General features: G+C 36.3%; 2 protein-coding genes across 2 annotated transcripts; both read right to left on the reverse strand.

Moving 5' to 3' along the window:
* Positions 1–482: 482 nt before the first annotated feature.
* Positions 483–10,429, reverse strand: LOC131596483 (uncharacterized). The gene is made up of 9 exons (XM_058869142.1): positions 10,017–10,429; positions 8,170–8,903; positions 6,653–6,914; positions 5,206–6,565; positions 4,262–4,482; positions 3,531–4,128; positions 3,363–3,444; positions 1,518–1,565; positions 483–859 (listed from the first exon to the last, which is right to left on the reverse strand). Exons 1-9 carry the CDS (start codon positions 10,351–10,353, stop codon positions 656–658), a joined length of 3,846 nt encoding a protein of 1,281 aa, XP_058725125.1. The 5' UTR covers positions 10,354–10,429; the 3' UTR covers positions 483–655.
* A 6,042-nt stretch (positions 10,430–16,471) lies between these two features.
* Positions 16,472–18,507, reverse strand: LOC131594132 (transcription factor RSL3-like). Its single transcript, XM_058866228.1, has 5 exons — positions 17,820–18,507; positions 17,515–17,718; positions 17,305–17,370; positions 17,151–17,216; positions 16,472–17,033 (listed from the first exon to the last, which is right to left on the reverse strand). Exons 1-5 carry the CDS (start codon positions 18,453–18,455, stop codon positions 16,935–16,937), a joined length of 1,071 nt encoding a protein of 356 aa, XP_058722211.1. The 5' UTR covers positions 18,456–18,507; the 3' UTR covers positions 16,472–16,934.
* Between the last annotated feature and the right edge of the window lie 5,558 nt (positions 18,508–24,065).

The following is a 24,065-nucleotide window of genomic DNA, read 5'->3' on the forward strand; positions in this document are numbered from 1 at the left end:
CACATTTAATGAGATAGACTCAATGTATATTTATAAATAGAACCAATCTTCACTTTACAAAACTGATTTTGTAAAGTTGAGTTAGATCTTATCTAAATTTTAAGATGGTATCATAGTCTATCAATTCGGACCACCCACATTTTATATCCACACACCAAGTCCCGGACCACCCACATTTTATATCGGCACACCAAGTCCCGGACCACCCACATTTTATATCCACACACCAAGTCCCGCATAGATTAAAGATAAAACCTTAATAGAATTAATAAAGGCCGACCCTGCTGCCCTTACAAACCGATTTTATAAAGTGGGGATTACCTCTATTTATAAACATATTAAGATTATCTCTCATCAAATGTAGGACTCAAAACACACATCCCTCATAACCAAGAACTGACATCTATAGTAGCATGACCCGAGTGGTCTGATAGTCGAAATCTGATAGAATGTGTCCTATCAAAATCTTGAAGAGGATCAGATACCATATATATATATTTATATTGGGCCTGATCTTTTATAGGCAAGAATCCCATCCCAAAATTATACCAATTTGCTTCTCTAAAAAGAATCCTACATCTCAAGCAAATAACATAAAAAAGCATACATACATTCGTTTTGCTCAACGATCTTACCCTATTATTAAGGACAGATATCATTCCCACTCAAAGTTTGTTTCTTTGGGTAAAACCAAAGCAATAAGGCACTCAGATGGATCGGGTGCAATAGACAGCAACGAGCACGTTTCATGTGAATGAGGAAGTATAAATAGCAGCCTTGCCCATATGGATTTTGAAGCTGGAATTTTAATGACTCCAGCACAGCCCCTCTGTTTTAAGTATGATACGAAATCCTGAAACTGGTTGACAGATATCGGGTTAAACAAGGACAAATCTTACTCCAACTCTCACTCAAATATATGTAATGTATGAATGATTTATAATGTTGCAAGGATGTTGAAAGAAAAAGGAATTTGGCTTCTCTGCACTGAAGGGTGAAACCTAGAGAGCAAAGTGTAACATTTTTATATGTTAATTGAAATACATTCTATTTATCTACTAAGATTACTTTCCATATCTCTTTCTTAGTGCTGTTGTATTTGTTTCTTGATTTCCTTTTGAACAGGGGGATTAGTATTTAGTCTTTTATATCTTGCACTACAACACTTTACTACTAAAATACATACACATCAGTTAAAAGAACCAAATCCTTAAAGAGACCAAGAGACATGATATGTTTTGTTTAATATACTCAAATGGGATAAATGTTATATGTCAGCCAGCAGTTAAAAACTGCTCTCCCATTCCTTGCTCAGAACAGGATTCAGCAAAAGTTATGACAACATCTCTTAAAGGGATTTCAATATAATAGACTAGAGCTTGTAAGATAATTTAGCAGCTCCTAGAAGTCTCGCTAAATGAGTAATAACATACTGTAAGGGTAAAATCAGATTCAGTGCACATTTGTAAGACAATGCCATCTTGAAATGAAAAATAAATTATGTAAAGAAAACATACCCTTTTGTCATCACTTGTTGAAGATGGGATTAAACGGCAAACTTCCCTCTGCATCAGAAGTCAACACAATAAAGTCAGATTCACGGAATGGCAGGCAGTAAATAAAAATTTGTTTCATGGCCGGACAATTTATAGCACTATTGTGTAGTCGAGTTTGGGCGAAACACTAAACTCCAGTACACTGATTGTTTTGCAACAGCGGCCGCTATTCCGGTAGCAGCATTTACAGAAAAGAAGTACTTAAAGGATTTATTTTTTTTAAAATCATAACACCTAAGAAAGCAACTGTACATGACCATTTTAAAAAAGAAAACATAAGACTTGGCGAGGATTGACTCTTATATAATTATGACCTTATACTTTAAATGATAAACCTCAACGTAAACTGCTTCCATCCTCTTCTCTCCAGTAAGCCTTCGGCGTTCCACCGGCAAGTTCCTTTTCTGGCACAAAGCTATGCATCACCGGTTTCTTTCTTCTCTTCCTCTGTTATTTTACTTCTGTCTACTCCCTTTCTTTCACCTACTATCCTCTGATTTTCTTTTTTCAGTTTATCTCATTTCCCCCATCTTCCCTTTTTTGATTTCTTTCTTCTTTTCTGTTTCTGGTTTTCTCATTTTCTTTAATTGATCTTCCTCTGCATTTTTAAAAATAATTCCCCCTCCACCACAGCTTTTCCAAAGTCTTCTAACAACTACTTTGGTCATATCTCTACTAGAAGTGATATATCAATAGAAAGTTTGGAATGGTGTGCAGTAGAAAAGTAAAAGAACGGCAATGAATCAATGTAACCATCATAAGTATATCCCATCATACAAGGGAGCAAAGTGGGGATAAAAGCAAGCTGGTTATGTTTGTGCATGTTACAGTACCCTGAGTATTAGAAATCTAAACTAGATAGAGAAAATCTGGTAGAATACTGAACGATTATATTATCTGAAATGAGCTTTTATGTAATTGCTAAAGAATTGCGTTGAGCTACAATCTATTTATAGATTGGTCTAGATGCTGATGGTAACCTAACTAACTAGCAGACGTCAGTTAGTTATTGCGGAAGTTAGGTTACTTACAAGAGGGGTGATAGGAACCATAGGATGCAGAAAGGACTACATGAGCTTGAGGAAACATACTCCTTTAATATTGAGCAATATAAATCTAAGATCAGACACAGAGAGTGAGGATACTCGTTTGAAGTAATAGGCTATGATAAAACATCTCAGAATTTGGGTTGGGCCTAACTCATCCCTACAAAACCGGCTTGTAGGGGGAGGATTGCTCCCACTTATAAACTCAACATTGGCCATATCTCTTAGCAATGTGGGACTAAATCTACCCCTTCAAAGCCAACACAATGAAGGTGTTGGGGGCTGCAATGAGGCAAGTCAAAGTGCCGCAAGTAAGGTGGAAAGTCCAACGCACCCCTTCACGCTTGGGCCTCAATGAGCCCGAAGCGTGGACGATGTGGGAAGCCCAGCAATGGATCTAGGATAGGCTCTAATACCATCTCAGAATTTGAGTTGAGCCTAACTCATCCCTACAAAACCGGTTTGTTGGGTGAGAATTGCTCCCACTTATAAACTCAACACAGGCCATATCTCTTGGCAATGTGGGACTAAATCTACCCCTTCAAAGCCAACACAATGAAGGTGTTAGGGGCTGCAATGAGGCAAGCCAAAGTGCCGCAATTAAGGCGACTAGGGGCGGACCGCAATTAAGGCGGAAAGTCCAACAAAACATCAATTAAATTAACAACAAATTAGGTACACAATTCATGATATAGTGAGCATGCGATGTTTGAGAAGGCACATGGCAGGGAACAACCCCATAGGATATTTGAAAACTCACTCTATGAGATGGCGTAGCAGCAAATGTTGATTGCACATGCCTCAAATCTGTGCGTTTAGTCATGTCTAATTTGGTAGGCCATCTGCAGCAGAAAATAGCAATTTAAACAAGCATATTTTTTAGGGAAAAAAATTCTGAGCAGTAAAGAATCAAAAGACGATTTCTTACACGGCAGGCTCGGGTATGGCATTCGAGTATCTGCACATATTTGAATCTACTCTGCATGCATTAATTGTACAGTAGCTGACTCCACTTTTACAGAGATTTCCCTGCCATTGATACTGCAGTGGCTGCTCCGAACATTCCATATTGACTGGTTCTTGGACAGGCAAGGGTGGAGGAGGTGGAGGAGGAGAACCGGGTGGTGGAGGAACCGGGGGTGGTTGTGTCTGGGGTAGAGGTGGCAGAGAAGGAGAAGGAGGATGTGGGTGAGGAGGTGGCATTTCAGGCTGATGAGGTGGCAAAGATGATAGAGGCGGTGGTACAATTAACGGAGGAATCTGTTGGTTATAGGATTGCATTGGAGTTCCTTGTATCTGAGCAAGTGGAGTTACTGAAGCAGATATGAAAGGACTGCCATTAAAATTATTTGGCACTACAGCTGTCTGGAAATGGTTGACAGGTAACTGATTATTTATTCCATGAGGATCCCATGGCCCATTTGGAGGAGCATAAACAGGGCGGGTGAAAGGAGATGATTGAATTTGTTGTGGTGGCGGTGGAATGGAAGGTCCACGTGTTCCAGGGTGTAAATGTGGAGCATTTCCTGGTGCAGAAGACACTCCATTTAATAAATAGAGACAGTAATAAACCAGAAATTGAATTTTTCAACTGATTTTATTATTTAATCCATAATTCCATGACACATAAAGGCTGTACTTATAACCATAGAATATTACCTCGATGAGGATCCATCGATAAATGATCATAACCATCAGGTTTCCTTACTCCAACTTCTGATATCTCCCTAGAATCAGGGTATTGCCAGTTTGACTGAGAGAGAGGTGCACCGGGTACTCCACTACTATGATTCTCAGCATTTATTCTGGGGGAAACAAGCTCCATAGCATGGTTTTCAGGTTTAATTGAAAATGGTACAGCATTCTGATTTCCCGGTTTGCTGTGTAAATATGGAAAATGAAGAGCTAAACAAATTAGTAAATACTACTAGTTGTCCAAAATAATTGTTATTAAACAATTTAAAAGCTGTTGATAGAAATAAGAATCACATGTCATACATTGATACAATTTTCAAAATCAACTAAAAGTGGTGTGAAACATAACTAATTTACAACAATGGAGAGCATTATCAGTGTTCATATACATGGTCCTGATTTGAATTAGCTTCTAGCCTGTAGAAGCTTTTCAACTAAAATAAGTATTTAGTTTCCAAGTCAGGAATTTTTTTTACAAATTTATAGGTAACTGTGTGAAGTTAAATGAGAAAGCTTCTGACAACCAAATGCAGAAGTTGATTTCAATTTATGAAAGAAGTTATTAGTTACAGTAATTTAACTTATTGCAAGATCATTTCAACTTTTCTTCTATACAAGTGCTTGGGAAAAATATCATCCTCACTAGTTCTAGAAAATTTACTGTTGGATTGTATTTATCCGGGTTTATCCACACTACTAATAACTGATAAAACATTCTAAGAAAATGAAGATAGCGTGCATGCATTTGTTTATGGGGCCTTTTGTTAGGACTTGAGGAAGAGTGAGAAGCAGGTTGGAAATCGAGACATGCTTACAAACAAAAAACAAAAAATGCAAACCACACTTAATCATCCAATATATTAATGTGCTTGTGTGTATGTACATGAAAAAGATTAATCCTGTGTAACCTGAATTCTATTTGGAAGAACAATCCTGGACAACCACGCAGATTCTTTAAGACGGAAACTGCACCATCAACATTACTACATTCAACAAACCAACCACATCCCATGTGAATTTTTGCTTGTGTCAACCGTGCAATGAAACCAGAGTTTCCAATAGCAAGGTTGCAAATACTCATTATCTCATCGTCTGTGAGGAACTGGGAGCTATTATGGGGAATAGTTATCCACAGAGTGCTGGATGGCACCGCATCTTCCTCACGCATGGAAGAAGCAAAACTATTTCCAGTCATATAATTATCATGGAGACCTGTGTTTTGATTAATATTATACTTCGCACGCAATGAAGCTAATATATTACACAAGTGAGACATTCTTGTTTGACTACTGTCAGCAGGGCTCCCATGTAAAGTTCGAGAATGAGGTGATCCAGCAGAGTTGCTGGCCTTGAAGTCCGGATGGGCAGGGGTGGGCAAAGGTCTTGCACCATCCATATAAGCATGCCCACTTACAACATTAACTGTTCCCGGACCAAAATGTGGGTTATAACTACTTCTTTCTCTTCGGAGCTGTCTCAGATGCAACATAACAGAGGCAGCTTCTTCAGGGGTTTCAAACTCCATAAGTAATGCACATTCACAGCTAAGATCAATAAATGTGAGAGGACCCTTATAAACTACTTTCCTTGATTCATGAAGAATCTCATCCTTAGCCCATTGACTGGAAACATTTCCAACATAAATATGACAACAAGAGCCAACTGCCACACTATTCATTGCACCCTTAGTACCAAGTCCTATATCCATGAATTTTACACGGCAAGGAAAATTTTGAGGTGCAAAGTGTCGAGCCTTTACCGCATCAATAATCCTTCTGTACTCAACTAAAGCAAATCCTTTCAAAGGGAAGAATATAAACTTTTCAATAGGACCAAACCTCTCTAATTGAAACCTAATATGGCTTTCAGGCATATCAGGTGCCACACAACCTACCCATAGCTGATTTGAAGCAGCGACAACATCTACAGCAGCGGGATCCCCGTCACAGCACCAAACAATTTGACTTCTGGTTAATGAAGTTGGTGACATAAAATGATGATTCGGAGAAGCCAGAACATTGCTGACAGCTCCACTAGAGGACCTCGACAGAGGTGAATTGAAATTTGTATTTATAACTTGATTTTTCTCAATTGGGAAATCATTTCTACCATCGAATGAATTACTCCTAAGATCTACCACCGTTCTAACTGTAGGTGAGAATATCTGATGGCTTACATAGTCCCTAGGTGTGGGACATCTAACATGGGGCATGTCACCTTTCTCAACACCCACAGACCTTGATATCCCTCCATTATCAAAATGAGAACCTGCTTTAAATACAGAAACATTGTCAAGAGAAACTGCAGAGCAAGAAGCTATCACATATTTGTCAGAAACATTATCACTAAAATCACCTTTTTGTGATGTTTCGCCAATACTTTCATGTTCCTCAGAGATCCTAGGATTTCCATAGTTTCTATTCGTGAACATTGAAGAATCAGATTTATCTTCATCACTATCTATTTGACAGTCTTCTATCTCGGTCTGCTGAGTGAACATTCCAAGAATTTCTTGCAATATTGATGTAGTTTCCAGGGAAGCACTAGTGAGCGAGTCAAGTAACTTTTTACATCGACGCATAGTCCAATTCCGCAGTGAGCGGTCCTTGTTAAGAACCTTATAGAGAAAGGTCGGGAAAAAGTCTCTCCAGTAAGAAGCAATTAGAACTAAAACTATTAAACAATATAAACAAAAAGGACTAAGTTTTCAACAGAGCTCTTTTACCAGCAGTTTATATGCCCCAGAGAAAGCAACTAATAACAACATATCAAAATTCGATCATGCAAACAAAAAGCTAGACCATGACTATTGCAGCAGAAAATAAAATAACAAAAAGAACACTATTATAGTTATTAGCAACTTTTGCATTAGGCTCTTTAATCAAGCCCGTCAATTAGAGTTTAGTCTATATATTTAGATTAGTGTTTGTACTCTTTACATAGTTCAATAATATTTCAAAATACTTTTCCATGAGGTATGACAGGCCACATAAATGAAATATTGGAATATAACAACAGCCACTCTGGAAACAGAGTATGAAAATGAAGAATTAATTAATACTGAAAATAGACAAAGGATTGGAGGGTAATTTCCTTATGATATGGATGAGAAAAAAAATGTAGTATTGAATACCCTCGAACTAGAGAGAAGATCCCTGATCCCTCCCTCACCCAATGAAGTATCATCCTGTGTTCTAAGTAGTATTAGTCTTGTCTCTCACATTTTTCTTTTGTTTTTATTATTGTCTAGAGTTTTAAGTGTCGAGTCTTTAGATGTGTTGCTTTTATCCATGTCCATAAATCACGTCGAACTAAGTTGGACTTTTGTGTAGTCAGGTCAGGTGCATCTTTTTGGACTATACTTATGCCCCTGGCAAGAGAGCTATAAATGCTACTACTATTCACCAAGTCTTTGATACTTTATTTCTATGGATGTCACCTTCCATAAACTTGTGTTGTGTCTTTCATCCCCCACCCATCACCTTCAGAGGGAGAAGTGTAATTTAAAATTTGATTCCAAATTTCTCCTTATTGATTTTTGCCTTCCAGATCAACATTTAAGTCAATTGTATATGTTTTTAACATAATGACAATAATAAATATTTTCTGCTTTACAATAACTTAAACTTCTACAATATATGCACAACTATTTTAAGGCAAGGCTATTAAAGTTTAAATGATAGATAAGGGCATAGGTGCAATTCTTCCAAAGGAGAGATCACGTTAAAAACAGCATGGTTTCCCCATAAAAGCAAGTAATTAAAAAAAAAAAACTAACATGACAAAAAAGATAAAATACATAATATATATATATATATATATATATATATATATATATATATATACACACACACACAAACACGAAGTCTTACCAGCATAAGCAAGCAGCTCTTTCGAATAGTATCGGATATATGGTTGTCATCGGTGATAACTTTCTCACCAACCTCAATTTCTTTGATGCCTTCCCCAATATAATCACTACATGATTTAGGTCTATCATTTGCTCTACCCAAAAGGTGAACCGCTTCTTCATCATTAAGAATGCTAGTTACCAAGCTCAAAAAACGCTTTCCTTCGTTAGAAGTTCCCTCTTTTGTGGTGGCTCCAAAGAGTTCCAAACAAGCTGCAAGCAAGTCTTTCGGACAAGAGAAAAATATCCTAAGTATACATAATGTACGGAACTTGGACAATTTAGTCGACGAAGAATCATCTTGATTTAAAATATTTCGTTCCAATTCAGAAAAGACCTCAGGATTATCTTGCATATTCAGGAAGTTCTTGTCAATCATCCTTAAGAAATCCTTTTCCTCAAATAAGGCAACAAAAAAGGTGAGCACATTTTGAAAAACTGTTGAGCGAATTCCTCTAACTACAGCTGATGTTGGTGCTACTGAAGAAGCAGCGTGGCAAATATCAGCCAATCCAAAAATACAGGCTTTAGCAGTTTCAAATGCAATACCACTGGAATCCTCTTCCTTACTGATCAATGCCAAACTCCAGTTATGCATATTGATAACCACTTTGGCCGCCGCTTCCAAAGCCGTTGGACAGTGACAAGCATATCGAGGAATTAAATCGGCCACAATTCTTTGTACACTCGGACAACCTGTCACATTATAAAAACTTCACTTTGAGAAAAAGAGAATTCCAATTCCAATCATGGAAAACTTTCTATCAGTTCCAACATTATGAGCAATAGAATATAGCTTGCTTGCGTGATTAATTAGGTGATAAAATCACACCACGTGACGTAGAGATATGGCTTTTAGAGGTGATATTGGAACATAAATAGCTTGTGCTTCCTAAAACTAATTTAGCCTTCAGTAGAGAGATTCCAAAATCTTAGATGCTAACATGCAAAAAAGAAACGCCTCACTGCAGGTAACAGAGAAGCTGAATGGTGAATATAGCAGTGGTCCATGAAGCACTCTTTCTCGATTTATGAGACTAACAAAAGTATGAAAAGTTGCAGTTTACCTCAGCGGCTCAACCAAACATGGAATTCCTACAAGTGTCAGTGGAGGTAGAGTAGAGATTGAGCTTAAATTGAACTGAATGTAAATTGGTGGTGTCTGGCAGGTGAAGTGTTTTAAATCTCAGTCATAATGAGTATTTGGGTGGATAGAACTCGAGTGTTTAGGGCTTATTCCTTGTAATCTTCATTGATCATATTAATTCCTCATTCTATTTTCTTTATGCATGAAGGTATTTTGTTTGCTTTAAGTTGAAACAGGTTAAATTCTATATCAAATTCTCCCATCACTATTTGCTGTTTGCACTCCTGGTTTTAATATTACCTCACAATCTAACGAGTATATCCCAGTCCCACTACCTAGACAAAACAATAACTGTGTGTGTATATACTCATGTAGATCGATACTTCTACGTACGATGTATCACTATCATACAAACGATTTCAATTGTGAATTGAAGTTTCGATCACATATCATTTCCAAACAAGATTTGAGATCATTTTTTCCATTTTCAATAACTCAAATTAAAAGGAGCACAACGGCAGTCAATTATCGAAACTACATTTTGTAGAAAACAAACAACAAACTACTCTTCAATGGTTTTCAATTCTAAAGTAAACTCGATAAAAACATTCATCTCCAGCAAATACATCCTAAAACCCTAGTTGACAAGTAAATCATAATATACAAAGAAATTCTACTTGAACAACTCAAATACTGCGGAAAGGAGAAAAACGAACGGTTACCTCTGGAAGAAGCGATGAGAGCGAGAAAGTTCTGATCAAGTTCAGGTGTGGAGGGAGCTTGTTTCTGAATGAGACATCGTTTAATTCGCTTGTAACCATCATAGAGGTTTCGAATTGCGTCTTTGTTTCTGCGCTTGGCGAGAATTTCATCCTGAGACAAAGGTGGAGGAGGTAGGGTTTGAAGAACGGGCGCGGTGGTTCCTGGCGGTTGTGGCGGCGGGGAGTCGTGAAGCTTTCGCTTCTTGAGAGGCTGCTGCTCAACGGAGGTCATGGTTGTGGAAGAGAGTGGTGAGTCTCTCTTTGGTTGTTTATGATTTGCGGAAAGAAGATTCTCCATTGGAATTTGGAATTGGTAAGAAAGAGTGGTGTGTTAAAACGATGCTTATTTTTTGACTTGAATTGAATTGGATCCGGTAAATCATCATTTCAATCAGTGTTTTAAAAACCGAACCGGACCGGTTAGTCGGACCGGTCGAACCCGGAACCGGTCAAGTAACCGGTCTGATTCAATAGTCGGATCGGGTATGCCATCAAACCGGTGAAAATCGGGAAACCGGCGGTTTAATTGTTTTTTTTTTAACTTTTTTTTTAATTTTTTCTTAAAAATTTTTTAAACTTTTTTTTTTAACTTTTTTTAAATATATTTAGTAGTGTATTACTTAAATAGCATTCTCACATAGTTTTTTTCGTTAGTGACAAATTAAAAATTTTATTGTCTATTTATTATCTTTGCTAATAAATTTTCTTAAATAGCATAAACATATTGAATTTTATTTGATTTTTTAAGGAGGATCCTATTTTGAATTAAATTTGGTACACATTGGAGTTATTTTGTTATAAACTATTCAATTAGATTATGTTGTAATTAGACTTTGTTTAGATTATGTTGTAATTAGACTTTGTTTGCAATTAGAATTTGTAATTTTTTACTATTTTATTATGTGTGATACTTTTGTTTAAAATTTGAATTTAAGTTATGAAATTGTGAACTTATGATATGATATTTTTAAAAAATTTAAAAGCTAGTTATATTTTTTTAGAGACTGAATCACCCGGTTCGACCGGTTTTATACCTATATAATGACAGGTCTATTCAACCGAGTTATCCGGTTTAATCCCATTTAATCCGGTTTGGTCGTGCGGTTCGACCAGTGACCCAGTACCCTCACCGGTTCGATGACTGGTCCGGTTTTTAAAACACTGATTTCAATACTCCAATATGTGTGAGAGATATTACCAGATTAATTTTTTGCAAAATATTTATTTGTTTTTTTTTCTTTTTCATCAGTTTAGTCCGGGATTATTTCTAACAAGGTTTTAGCTCATTTCGATCGCATGGATATGTAGGGATGGCAGATGCGTGCGGTCTATTCCATTTAAGTCCGTTCAAAAGTGAAACAGAGCAGAGTGGACCAATCTAGGTATCCGAGCTCAAAAGTCAAGTCCACCCGTTTACTAATGAGTTAGCGGATTAGCGGGCTGGCCGGTTAATTTTTATTTTACAATTTAACATAATATATAATTAAAAAAAATTAATTATTATCAAAAAGGTTTTGATAAAAAATGTTTTTTAACAACACGCCAGAACATCAACATGTCTTAAGTACAAACAGTCTAAAAAATAAAATAAATAAAGACTAATTACAATAAAAAAATAAAAAAAAATAACGAAATAAACTCATGCACAATAAAAAATTATCAAAATAAATAAATAAACAATACATATCATTTTAATTCCATTTAAAAACTAACTACTAAAAGAACCCAATTAAGAATTTATAGACTCACGGATACACTCATCAAATTCTTTTTTTTTTTCTTAAAATCAACATCTATTTCTAAAAAAAATGAGCTAAGGTATTGACAACTTAATAATTATGCATGTCATACAATTGTTGTTTTATTTCAAGTTTTTCAAATTAACACGTGTATTAGAAAATTATAGAAAGAACGTTACAATGATAATTCAATTTGTATGTATAAAAATTTAGAATACAATTCAATCAACATAATCATAAGAGAAGAGTGTTGTTTTTATAGTTAAAGTTGTTTTAATCCTAAGTAAAAAAAATTAACAAAAAGCCCGCCAAAATTTGCCCGCCTCGGCTCGTTTTTTAAAGCGGGTTAGGCGGCCGGCGGGGCGGACCAACTTAAAGTACCGAGCCAAAAATCTCAGTCCAATCTGTTTAAAATGGCGGGTTAAATGGACCGATCCGGCGGATCTTATCCATTTTGCTATCCCTAAAAATATGTGGTTCTCTCTACCAAATCTAACATAATCACTTTTAAATCAAGTTGCAAAATATTTATTTATTACTTTTAAAAGAAACAATATATCTTTTTATCTATAGTACTTTTTAAATTAAACTGTAATTAATAATATTTTGAACTTTAAAAATAACAATGAGAAATAAGTCATTTAAAAAAAAACAATCTTGCTTGGCCAGTGCGCATGCCTCTCCACACGAGCCGGATTAGTGGCCCACCTGTGGTGGGTCGACACCGGTGCGAATAGCGCAAAAAAATAAATAAATAAATAAAATATGGAGGGAGCAATATCACTAAATTATTGAAACTTTAATGACAACGTTTAGTGTGTTTTTGTTACTAATTTCATGGACCTTACAAATTGGGATGGACAACTCAACTAAATTCACGTAGACTGCAATAAACATGTAAGGAATTTCTTAACATACCCTATGTTTATTCTAGCACATCACCCGGAAATATATAAGTATTTTTAAAAATTAGAAATGTATTTTCGGAAGTATCTTTAACTAGGGATTAACCATAAATATATATATATATATATATATATATATATATATATATATATATATATATATATATATATATATATATATATATATATATATATATATATATATATATACGGGAAGAACCCGTAATTATATTTCTAGAATCACCCCAACTATAGATCATAGTTTAGCCTAAAATTTAGATGTCACATAAAAATATTTCGGAAATGCATTTACGAGACTCTCGTAAATGTATTTCCGAAATATATTGACACAAATACGCACACTTGTCTCTTCCCCTTCCTCATTTCAGAAACACATTTTTAAACACAACCTCAAAACTCTCTCAAAACCCCACCTACTCCCTTGAGCGAAAATCTCAATAGATCGAAATCAACAAATAACAATCAAGCATCATATCACATCATTGTTGAAGCTTCATCAACCAACCAGAATCAGATTTTGAAGTGAAATTGTAAGTGTTTTTTGAGTTTTTTGAGTTTAATGTAAATGCATTTAGAATTTGAGTTTTAGATTGGATAATTGAAATATTTTTAATGTTTGAAAGCTTTTAAGTATGGTTAAACATCTTAGTAAGGTTGTTTTTTCGATCAATGGACATTTTGTTGAGAGATGGGTAGCCTGAGCTTCTCCATTGACGAAACATAAAGTTGCAAGTCGTACCAAAAATACATTTCCGGTTTTGTCAACGTTTACATAAAAACTGGAAACGCATCTTCGATTTTAACCTGTCTGCATTTTTTCCCTTTCTTTTAACACGAGTCTTTTTGTTAACATGTGTTTCTTAATTCTATAGGAGTTATGGCTAAAAGACCATCTAGATTAAGACGCGGCAGGCTTACACAACATGCTTCCATTCAGAGGGAAAGGAGTCAAACATCCCAGGCTCCTTCTACCTCTAGACAGGATGTGGTAGATGCAACTATAGGTTTTGGTCTTCACGTTTCTCCGCCTACTTCATCATCCTCCCGCATCAGGCGAGGTTCTCCATATCATCCCTCCCCACCTCCATCTTCTCGTAGACGCACTGCCTCACTTATGGTATTTAAGGCAGGAGAGACATCACACTCCCATCCGACACCTGAGGCCACACAGTTACAGCCTGATGCATCCCTGTCTCAGTCACAGGCGGCACCTGAGGCCCAAGAAGATGAGGTCGCACCTAAATCCCAAGCAGATGAGGCCGAACCTATGGAACCGCTAGGTTTTGGAGGAGGGCTTTCCGATTAATCACTGCTTCCTCTATACCCGGGCAATATTGTCAGACATATCTGGGACGGATAGGTAAATATTGCATTTAAGTATTAATTTTTATAGTGTTTATTTTATTTATTAATTTTTGTTTGCTTGAATCAATTTTGTTAAACCATGTATGGAGGAACGTGATCTGCTAAATATCATTAATCATGCACGAAAGATCACTCGTGTGGTAGCACCTGCTGAGTCATTGTATCAGGAGGTATTGCGGCTTTTCAAGGTTGAAAGATTTGACCCTCTTTAGATGTACTACCGTTAATCATGGTATTATTAACGCTTTTGTTTTGAGATGGCATCATTAGACATCATCATTCCATTTACCACATGGTGAGATGACGATCACATTGGACGATGTCGCGTGTCTGTTGTATCTTCCGATAAGAGAGAGGTTTTTAGACCATGAGAGGTGTGTAAAAAAAGAGGCACTAGAGTTGTTAGTGGAGTACTTAGGAGTTACCCAAGAGAGTTATATGGAGGAGATAGACTGCACCTGTGGTGCTCATGTCAGATTTAGATATTTGAATAGGGTGTTCATGGAAGAGCTACTGTGTGCACAGCAGGCTGGTGGTGATCGTGAGTAGGTAGCCTAACACAGAGTGTGTGCTATGAGAGCATGTCTGTTATATCTGGTTGGAACTGCCATTTTTGTGGACACGAGTGCGACTTACACTAATGTCATGCACCTGCGGTACGTTGACGACTTTGAGCGGATCCATGAGTGGAATTGGGGGCCAACTTCTTCATGGGTCTTCAAAATCATATCATCAATATATACCATTAGATTATGCCCTTTTTTATTTGAGAATAATACATCCATTAGCCTTTGATAAGTAACACATGCGTTCTTCCATCAGAATGGCATGATGTTGTAATACTAATTTCCATATTTTGACATGAACTTCGTTTTTGGTACGTCTAAGGGATCCATTTTATTCTGCTATAATTGGAGTAAGCATCCGTGAAACTCAAAGTCTTATAACTTTATGAACCATCGATCAACCTGTTAATGTTGGGCAATGAGTATGGATCTTTAGGACAGGTTGCATTTTGGTTAGTGAAATACACGTGCATCCGTAATTTATTTGATGATTTTCAAACTAGGACCATGTTACCAAACCACATCGAATATTTGACTTCACTGATGAAACCTTCATTCTTAAAGGTCTCGACTTCCTCGTCGATCGCCACCTGTTTCTCTTTACAAACCTTACATTTCCTTTGTGCCAAATGTTTTATAGTGGAATTAATGGAAGGGTGGTGACAAACCACCATAGCATATATACCTAGAATGTCGTCGGGGGCCAAGCAAAAAAATAATGTTCCTTCTTAAAAGGAGACAAACTCATCCTCTTCCACTTCGGTCAAAGAAGTTCCTAGTTTGTGGGCATTAGCCTTTCTTTCTATGGCTCTATCTCGGGATCCAAATTGACAAAATTCATTACTTCCACGTCTGGTTGTAAAGCTACAGTCGTATTGATTTATGCCATTCCTCAGGGTGTCCTGGTAACATTATTGGGTGGTCCCTTGATCACCCTGAACATTTCCAACCCGCTCGTTAGGTAGTAGGTATTTCATGCTTAAGTACAAGGTTGACAGGGAGGCCCCTAAAAGGTTGAAGGGGGACCATCCTATGATGATTTTTATGAAGATGGGGTGTCTACCATGAGATACCTGACCTTGAACATCTTTGCGCTCTCGTTTAACAGAAACATTGTCTTGAGAGTTATATGGTGTTTCACCCGAAATTGCTCGCTAGAGAATCCGAAAAGAAAACCTTAGAACGCTAGAAGTTTGTTCGGATTCACAAGGAGCTTCTCGAATGCATCTCAATATAGGACATATATTAATCTCTCTCAGTCAATCAACATCCATTTTATATCCCAATCGTCACATTGCACTGTTATGACCATCAGGGTCATTGTCGTGAGGACGAATGTTGAAAGTATTTTTATCTAAGAAAACTATCTTATGTTCTAACTCTCTTTCTGGAATTGATTTGGGGTTGACGAGTGAACCTTCCATAATCACAAATTTTCCAACGGCTCTTTTGCCAGATGAACTAGATTCTCCGCCTCCAACAAACGCCACTGCTATGGTGTAAATGGACGTGTCCACATTAGTAGATGACCCAGTGCCACGTCTCGTCATCATGTTGAGGAAGGCGTCTGAGGCGACTTATGAAATGAAGGTGAATTTGACTCATGTCAATTTTACTTCAACTTTAAGGTGAACGCTAATTATAATTATTAAATTTTAAAATACAACAATTAAGAAAGAGTTTGATCACGTAGAAAATACGAGAGACTCAACATATTTTCCTCTAGTTGTAAGTATCTGTACTAAGAATTCTATCATTTCCAGTAATGGTAATCGTTACCATTAAATCCACCACTTCTTATGTGGCCTTATATATGCTTCCATGTGGTTATCTCAAATAGTTTAGAACTTTGCAAACTGAGTGATATTTAATGGTTGTTTGATCAACTTAGAACTTCATAAATTCCTAATAAAATATTCACAATTTCATTTTTCTATGTATGAAGCACGAGACACATTCATTCATTACTTGTGTATTTTCTGTTTGAGCTCATTACTACATTGTTCACACACCACAAGACAGCCTCTAAATCAAAGCAACAAAAATGTCTGCTTAATCATTTAATGCCTTCCATTCACAATAGTCAGAAAGACACTACTCCACGTGATTAATAATAAACAAAAACTGATTCTACTTTCTTTGAGCATGATATTGCTATTTTATTCACATCCTCCAATAATAATAATAATAATAATAATAATAATACTTAACAAGTTAGAATACAAACATATATAAATGTTTGTTTCCTGTTTAATTATTATTACAGTAAACAATATTTGAAACTCATAGTGATGAAGAACCATTGAGGTTGAGATTGAGTCCAATGTCAAGTCCATTATAAGCCAGTGGTGCATACATCCACATATCATCAGAACTCAAAAGCTACATAAAAAATAAAATAAAAAAGAACAATGGTTAATTTTTTTAATCTTTTATTTAAAATAAAAAACAAAGATTTAAATTTTATGATTCATATTAATGTCTCTTATTGTGTAGTACCTTGATTTGAACTTGCAAAAATTTCACATAATTGACTGCTTCTTCAAGCATTGTACTTATATCAACCTGTATAAACCATTCATGAAAATTAATTCTCTTGCACAATAAACTATTCCAATATTAAAACAAGAATTACACCTACTATATATTATACCTTTGTTCCATTTGGTACAAGATTCTGTAGAATTCTTAGTCTCTCATTTATCCTCTCTCTTCGTTTCTGCAAAATTCAAATAAATTAAAAATTAGTATCATAAATATGCAAAAAAAAAAAAATATATTGCTTTGATATGAAAAAATATATATAATGAAAATAAGTAGAAAAAAGAATAAAAAACTAAGTAATTGATTAATTAATTAATACCCTTGCATAGAGACTTTGTGGATCTGTTGCTGATCCTCTACTAGCTCTTGTTTTCCCATTTGAGTTGAGAGTAGTTCCTCCACTATTTTCTTGAGAACCATTTTCATCTTCAGAAATGTTACTACTAGAGCTATTATTAATCTCTTCATTTTCCTCTTCATTGTTACCAATAATTTTCTTCTTAGACCTTGCATTTTTCATGCCCTAATGATTGAAATAACAACAAAAATTAGAAAAATAAATAAATAAATACGGTCATCGTTTCTAGTGGCCAACGACGAAATTATTTACAAACTTAAACTTACATTTTTTGAGACACGGGGTTTTTTCTTCGGACTCTCTGAATTGTTGTTAACTTTTTCTTCGAGAGGAACTTCATCTTCTAAGACATCGAGTTTCCTTTTGAGTTGCATTTGCATCGCATGCTTGTTTGGAAAATCAACATGTTCTTCCATTATTGGAGTATTAATGTAATCATTTTTCTTCAAAACATGACCATCACTTCCAATAGCATCTTCATTCAATTTCACATTCTCTTCCATTACAATCTCATTAAAGGGTGTAACAAAAGAAGCAAAAAGTTTCTCATCCATGGATATAGAACTATTCATATTATTGGCTAGTACTTGATTAGGATAACTAAAATAGTAATTAGTATCATCATTAGGACTACAGTTGCTACCATAACTATTCTCTTGAGATTGAGATATATAATGTGAGTTTGAGATATTAGCATGATCAAAAGAATAAAACATACACTCTTTTTCACCGATTTCCGCGGAGGAAAATGTGGATTGTGATTCATTGTTCATCAATCCATCATCAAGAAGAAGAGAATTTTGATCAAGAAATTGTTGAGAGTAGTGTTCATGATCCTCACTAGCAAACATTTTGCTAAAGAAATCCCATTCTCCATCAGGGAAAGATCCTATGAGTTCCATAGTAATTAGAAGAGAAAAAATTTGTCTAAGGGTTATTTTTTGGAAAGCTAGATAAAATGTTTGCTTTGAGATAATCAAAAACTTTGGACATATTTATACTCAATGCTAATGAATTTTTTAGTATAAGCATTGACTTAGTTTGTGAATTAGAAAATATTAAAATTGTAATTATTGTATAGGGTTTGTCCTAGTTCTATGTAACTAAAACTTAGGGGAAGTCCACTTAAGGGGCCATATACAAAGCAAACGACAACTCATATGGGACCAAAGTTTAGAGAATGATAATTTACAATAATAATATACCTTTAATATGGTTTTAATTTAAACATTGTAATTGGACTTAAAAATGTACTTGAAATTGAAACAAGGGGGAGGGAGGTTCCAAAGTGTAATCATTGAGAGATGACTTAAATAAAGTTTATTAGGTTTTTATATTGGGTCATACTTCTAATATGATAATAAATATTGAACATAATTTGGGATTGAAAAATGAAATGAAAATTTTTTAGATAGATACAAACATAAAACAAATAAATGTAATTTTATAAACAATCAATCATAATATTTTATTAATTAAAAAATAAAAATAAATTTTCTCTCTCCTTTATTATCACAATCACCTTATGATTCCAATTAAAAATAAAGTCAAAAAATATGTATTAAAAATTTTAATTTGAATAATTAAAAATGGCGGGTTAAACAGACAAATTTGATGCGTTTTGTCACCTTTACAATGAATGCATTGTAAAATTTAGGAGCATGTTTGTCTTGTTACCTGCCCTATCAAAGTCCGTTAAAAAATATAAGAGGTAGGTATGGACGATCAAAGTACAGGATGCACTTTCGAAACTTTGGCACAACCCAAAAAAACAACATGTTAAAAAGCTGACAAACCCAGTCCATTTTACTGTTCCTATCATATTACGTTTTTATATTAAATTTAATATAATAAAGTGGCGATTGTTCGACTAACAAATATTTTTTTTTAGTATGAATCGGATATCTTCTACGTATAATTGTAAAATTAGATACGTGATCACAATGAATTCGAATTTAAGACATTAGAAACGAAGATGATCACAATGAATTTGAATTTAAGACCTCTGAATTTGCTATTACATATGATGCTTAATAAGATTAGTTATAAGTGTGTTAGTTAATTAGTGATGTAGCTAGGAGTTAGAAGAATTAAGGTGTGAGCTTAGCATGCGCGTTATGATAATAAACAACGAACGTGGGAGTCTCCAAGAATATAATAATATATCAAAAGGAATTGTGTAAGGTAATAAAAAAATTGAAGTCACAATTAGGTTTGGTACATCGTGGGATGAATCTGAAAATATTCTTATAAGTAGTTTAAAAACCGACATAACAACCGTGGGAAACGCTCGTTGTCTCTTTGTGTTGTACATGTGTAACAAGTTCATCAAACCTTTGCTACATTAACATTAACTACCAACTAAATAAGTATAGAGAGATAAGCTCTTATGATTAATCAACAATTCTCACCATGCATGTTATCTTGGGTGTATCATGCCACTTATATTCGGATATGGATCAACACATACAAATTTCACCTTTAATCAATTGTATTAAATCACCAATATATCAATGTGACTACATTATATCGGATACACCTTGTGAGATATTGGATCGAACTCTAGTATTGTCAAAGGGTAGCTTCTTGGTTCGACAGTTCGACAGAGTTAAGCATGAAGTCGAAGGATTGTTCACATGCTGGTGTTGAAGTGTGCATGCTGTAGTCGAAGATGGGTCTAGCATGCAGATGTCGAAGATGCTAGAGTTGTTAGCATGTTAAATTAGGTTTTAGTGTTTAAACCCTAATTTGTTAAGTTAGCTTGTTTATTAAGTTGGCTTGTGTAATGGGCCTTGCTGAAAAAGCCCATTAGTTAGTATGTTAGGTTTTATTATAAATAGCATACTAGTCTCTCATCATTGCTAAGCTGCAAATCCTAATTTAGGGTGAGAGAGGTTATTTGTTATTCTTGTAAACTTGTAATCTTGTTTTAAGAGAAAGTAAAAGAATAACAGTTATAACCAATTCTTGTGTTCTTATTCTCTTCCCTAATTCCCTATTATACTTTGTTATTGGTATCGTTTTTCACAACAAATTGGTGCGGTGAGCGTGGAGAAGATGCCTTCAACAAAGTATGAGATTGAAAAGTTCACCGGAGTGAATGATTTCGGTCTGTGGCGCTTGAAGATGAAAGCCCTACTGGTTCAGCAGGGTTGTTTGGAAGCGTTGAAGGGAGAGGCAGCCATGAATGCAGAATTGACGGCAGCGGAGAAGACAAATATGATCGAGAAAGCACACAGCGCAATTTTGTTGAGCCTTGGTGATAAGGTTCTCCGGCAGGTATCAAAGGAGACGACGGCATCAGGGTTATGGGTGAAACTTGAAAGTTTGTATATGACCAAATCGCTGGTAAATCGACTCTACCTGAAGCAAGCTTTGTATTCATTCAAGATGATTGAAGACAAAGTATTGGCTGAGCAGTTGGATATGTTCAACAAGTTGATTCTTGATCTTGAAAATATTGATGTGAAGATCGATGATGAAGATCAAGCGCTGTTACTATTGTGTTCTTTGCCTCGATCACATGCTCACTTCAAAGAAACTCTCTTGTATGGAAGGGAGTCCCTGACGTTTGAAGAAGTTCAATCAGCCTTGTACTCTAAGGACTTGAATGAACGAAAGGAGCATAAACCTTCGACTGTTGGCGAAGGTTTGGCCGTTAAAGGAAAACTCTTACGAAAGGATGGTAAGTTCGACAAGAAGAAAGGCAAAAGCCAGTCGAAGACTTACAGTGGCGAAGCATCTGGCATTCGATGCTACCATTGTAAGAAGGAGGGTCACACAAGAAAGGTGTGCCCTGAACGCTTGAAATATCATGGAGGTAAGGATAATGGCAACGCTGCCATTGTTCAAGATGATTTCGAATCATCTGATGTTCTTGTGGTTTCAAGCAGTGACTCTAAGAAGGAGTGGATTATGGATTCAGGTTGCACTTGGCACATGACTCCAAACAAAGACTTGTTCGAGGAATTATGTGATCAAGATGGTGGATCAGTATTGCTGGGAAACAACAAGGCTTGCAAGATTGCAGGTATTGGATCTGTGAGATTCAAGCTCCATGATGAGTCAATAAGGTTGTTGACTGAAGTCAGGTATGTTCCTGATTTGAAGAGAAATCTGCTTTCTCTTGGTGAATTCGACAAGAAAGGATATGTTTTCCAAGGAGAGAAAAGTATCCTAAGAGTCATGAAGGGTTCGAAGGAAGTCTTGAGAGGCGTGAAGAAACAAGGCTTGTATACCCTTGAGGCTGAAGTTGTAAGTGGTTCGACAAATGTTGCATCCACGAAACCTTTGTCGAAAACAGAAATCTGGCACATGAGATTGGGCCATGTCAGTGAAAGGGGTCTGGTCGAATTAGGGAAACAAAATCTGCTTGGTGGAGACAAAATCGAAAAGCTGAAGTTTTGTGAACGCTGTGTACTTGGAAAATCTTGCAGAGTGAAGTTCAACAAAGGCAAACAAAGAACACATGGATCCCTTGATTACATCCATGCTGATCTTTGGGGGCCTGCAAGGTGTCCATCACATTCAGGAGCAAGGTATTTTCTATCCATAGTAGATGATTATTCCAGAAAATTATGGGTATTCATCCAGAAGACTAAGGATGAAACTTTTGAGAATTTCAAAAGTTGGAAGACTCTGGTTGAAAATCAGACTGGCAGAAAGATCAAGAGGTTGAGAACCGACAATGGCCTTGAATTTTGCAATGAGGCATTCGACAGTTTTTGTGCTGCCTCTGGTATTGCAAGGCATAGAACTACTGCAGGTACTCCACAGCAAAATGGTTTGGCTGAAAGGTTTAATCGAACTATTTTGGAGAGAGTCAGATGCATGTTGACTAGTGCGGGGTTAACAAAGGTGTTCTGGGCTGAGGCTGTTTCGACAGCAACATACCTGATAAACAGATGTCCTTCGACAGCGTTAGATATGAAGACACCTGAAGAAGTTTGGTCGGGACATCCACCAGATCTCGACAAACTGAGAGTATTTGGCTGCGTAGCCTATGCTCACATTAGGCAAGACAAGGTCGAACCTAGAGCTCTGAAATGCATGTTCATGGGATACCCTGAAGGAGTCAAAGCTTATAGGCTATGGTGCCTAGAGCCAGGTCACAGGAGGTGTATCACCAGTCGAGATGTAGTTTTCAATGAAGCTGAAATGGCTTTTAAGAAAACTGATGATGTTGGTCGAAGTACAGAAACATCTGACGAAGAGCTGGAACAGGTAGAGATTCCTGTTGAGGTGGAGCATGTTGATGCTGAATTGCATATCCCAGATGAAGTCGAAGAAGAAGCAGAAGATGCTGAAGTTGAGGAAACTGACGATGACTACCTATTGTCGAGAGATAGGTCGAGAAGAGTCATCAAGCCACCTCAAAGACTTGGATATGCAGATCTTATAGCTTATTCCTTAATCTCTGCAAGTGAGGTTCTAGACGAAGAACCTAGAGACTATAAGGAAGTTATGAGGAGTCGAAATAAGACTGAATGGCTGAAGGCCATGGATGATGAGATAAAGTCTCTTCATGAGATAATCATACCTGGGAACTGATCAAGAAACCTGCTGGGGCAAGGTTAGTCAGCTGTAAATGGATTTTCAAAGTTAAGGAAGGAATTGAAGGAGTGACGTCGAAAAGATACAAGGCAAGGTTAGTTGCAAGGGGTTTCACTCAGAAAGAAGGTGTCGACTTCGATGATGTGTTTTCTCCTGTTGTGAAGCATAGGTCCATTCGAATGTTGCTTTCCATGGTGGCACAGTTCGATCTTGAACTGGAACAAATGGATGTGAAGACTGCGTTCTTGTATGGTGATTTAGATGAAACGATCCTGATGAGGCAACCTGAAGGGTATGTCGAAAAGGGGAAGGAAGATTATGTGTGCGAGTTAAAGAGATCTTTGTATGGGCTGAAACAATCTCCTCGACAGTGGAATAGGAGATTTAACAAGTTCATGGCACGCATAAGTTTCATTAGAAGTCAGTTCGACCACTGCGTTTACTTCAGATTTCGATCTGGTAATTCGTTTGTTATTTTGTTGCTTTATGTGGATGATATTCTCATAGCAAGCAACAATGTTGAAGATGTGACGAGGGTGAAGGCTGAACTCAATAAGGAGTTCGATATGAAGGATCTGGGAGCTGCTTCCAGGATTCTTGGAATTGACATTCGAAGAGATAGAAAGAAGTCGAAGTTATGCTTATCTCAAAAGGCATATCTACGGAAGATTCTTGAAAAGTTTGGTATGTCGAATTCGAAGCCAGTTGTGACTCCAACAAACCCTCAATTCAAGCTGAGTATTGATCATTGTACCAGTACTGATGTCGAAAGAGCCTATATGAATAGCATTCCGTATGCTAATATAGTTGGTTCTTTGATGTATGCTATGGTTTGTACTAGACCCGACATAGCTTACGCAGTCAGTCTTGTAAGCAGGTACATGGCGAATCCTGGAAAGGCTCACTGGCAAGCATTGAAGTGGATTTTAAGGTACATAAATGGGTCTCTGAATAGAGTC

The sequence above is a fragment of the Vicia villosa genome, linkage group LG4 (assembly GCF_029867415.1).
Source record: "Vicia villosa cultivar HV-30 ecotype Madison, WI linkage group LG4, Vvil1.0, whole genome shotgun sequence".
NCBI lineage: Eukaryota > Viridiplantae > Streptophyta > Magnoliopsida > Fabales > Fabaceae > Vicia > Vicia villosa.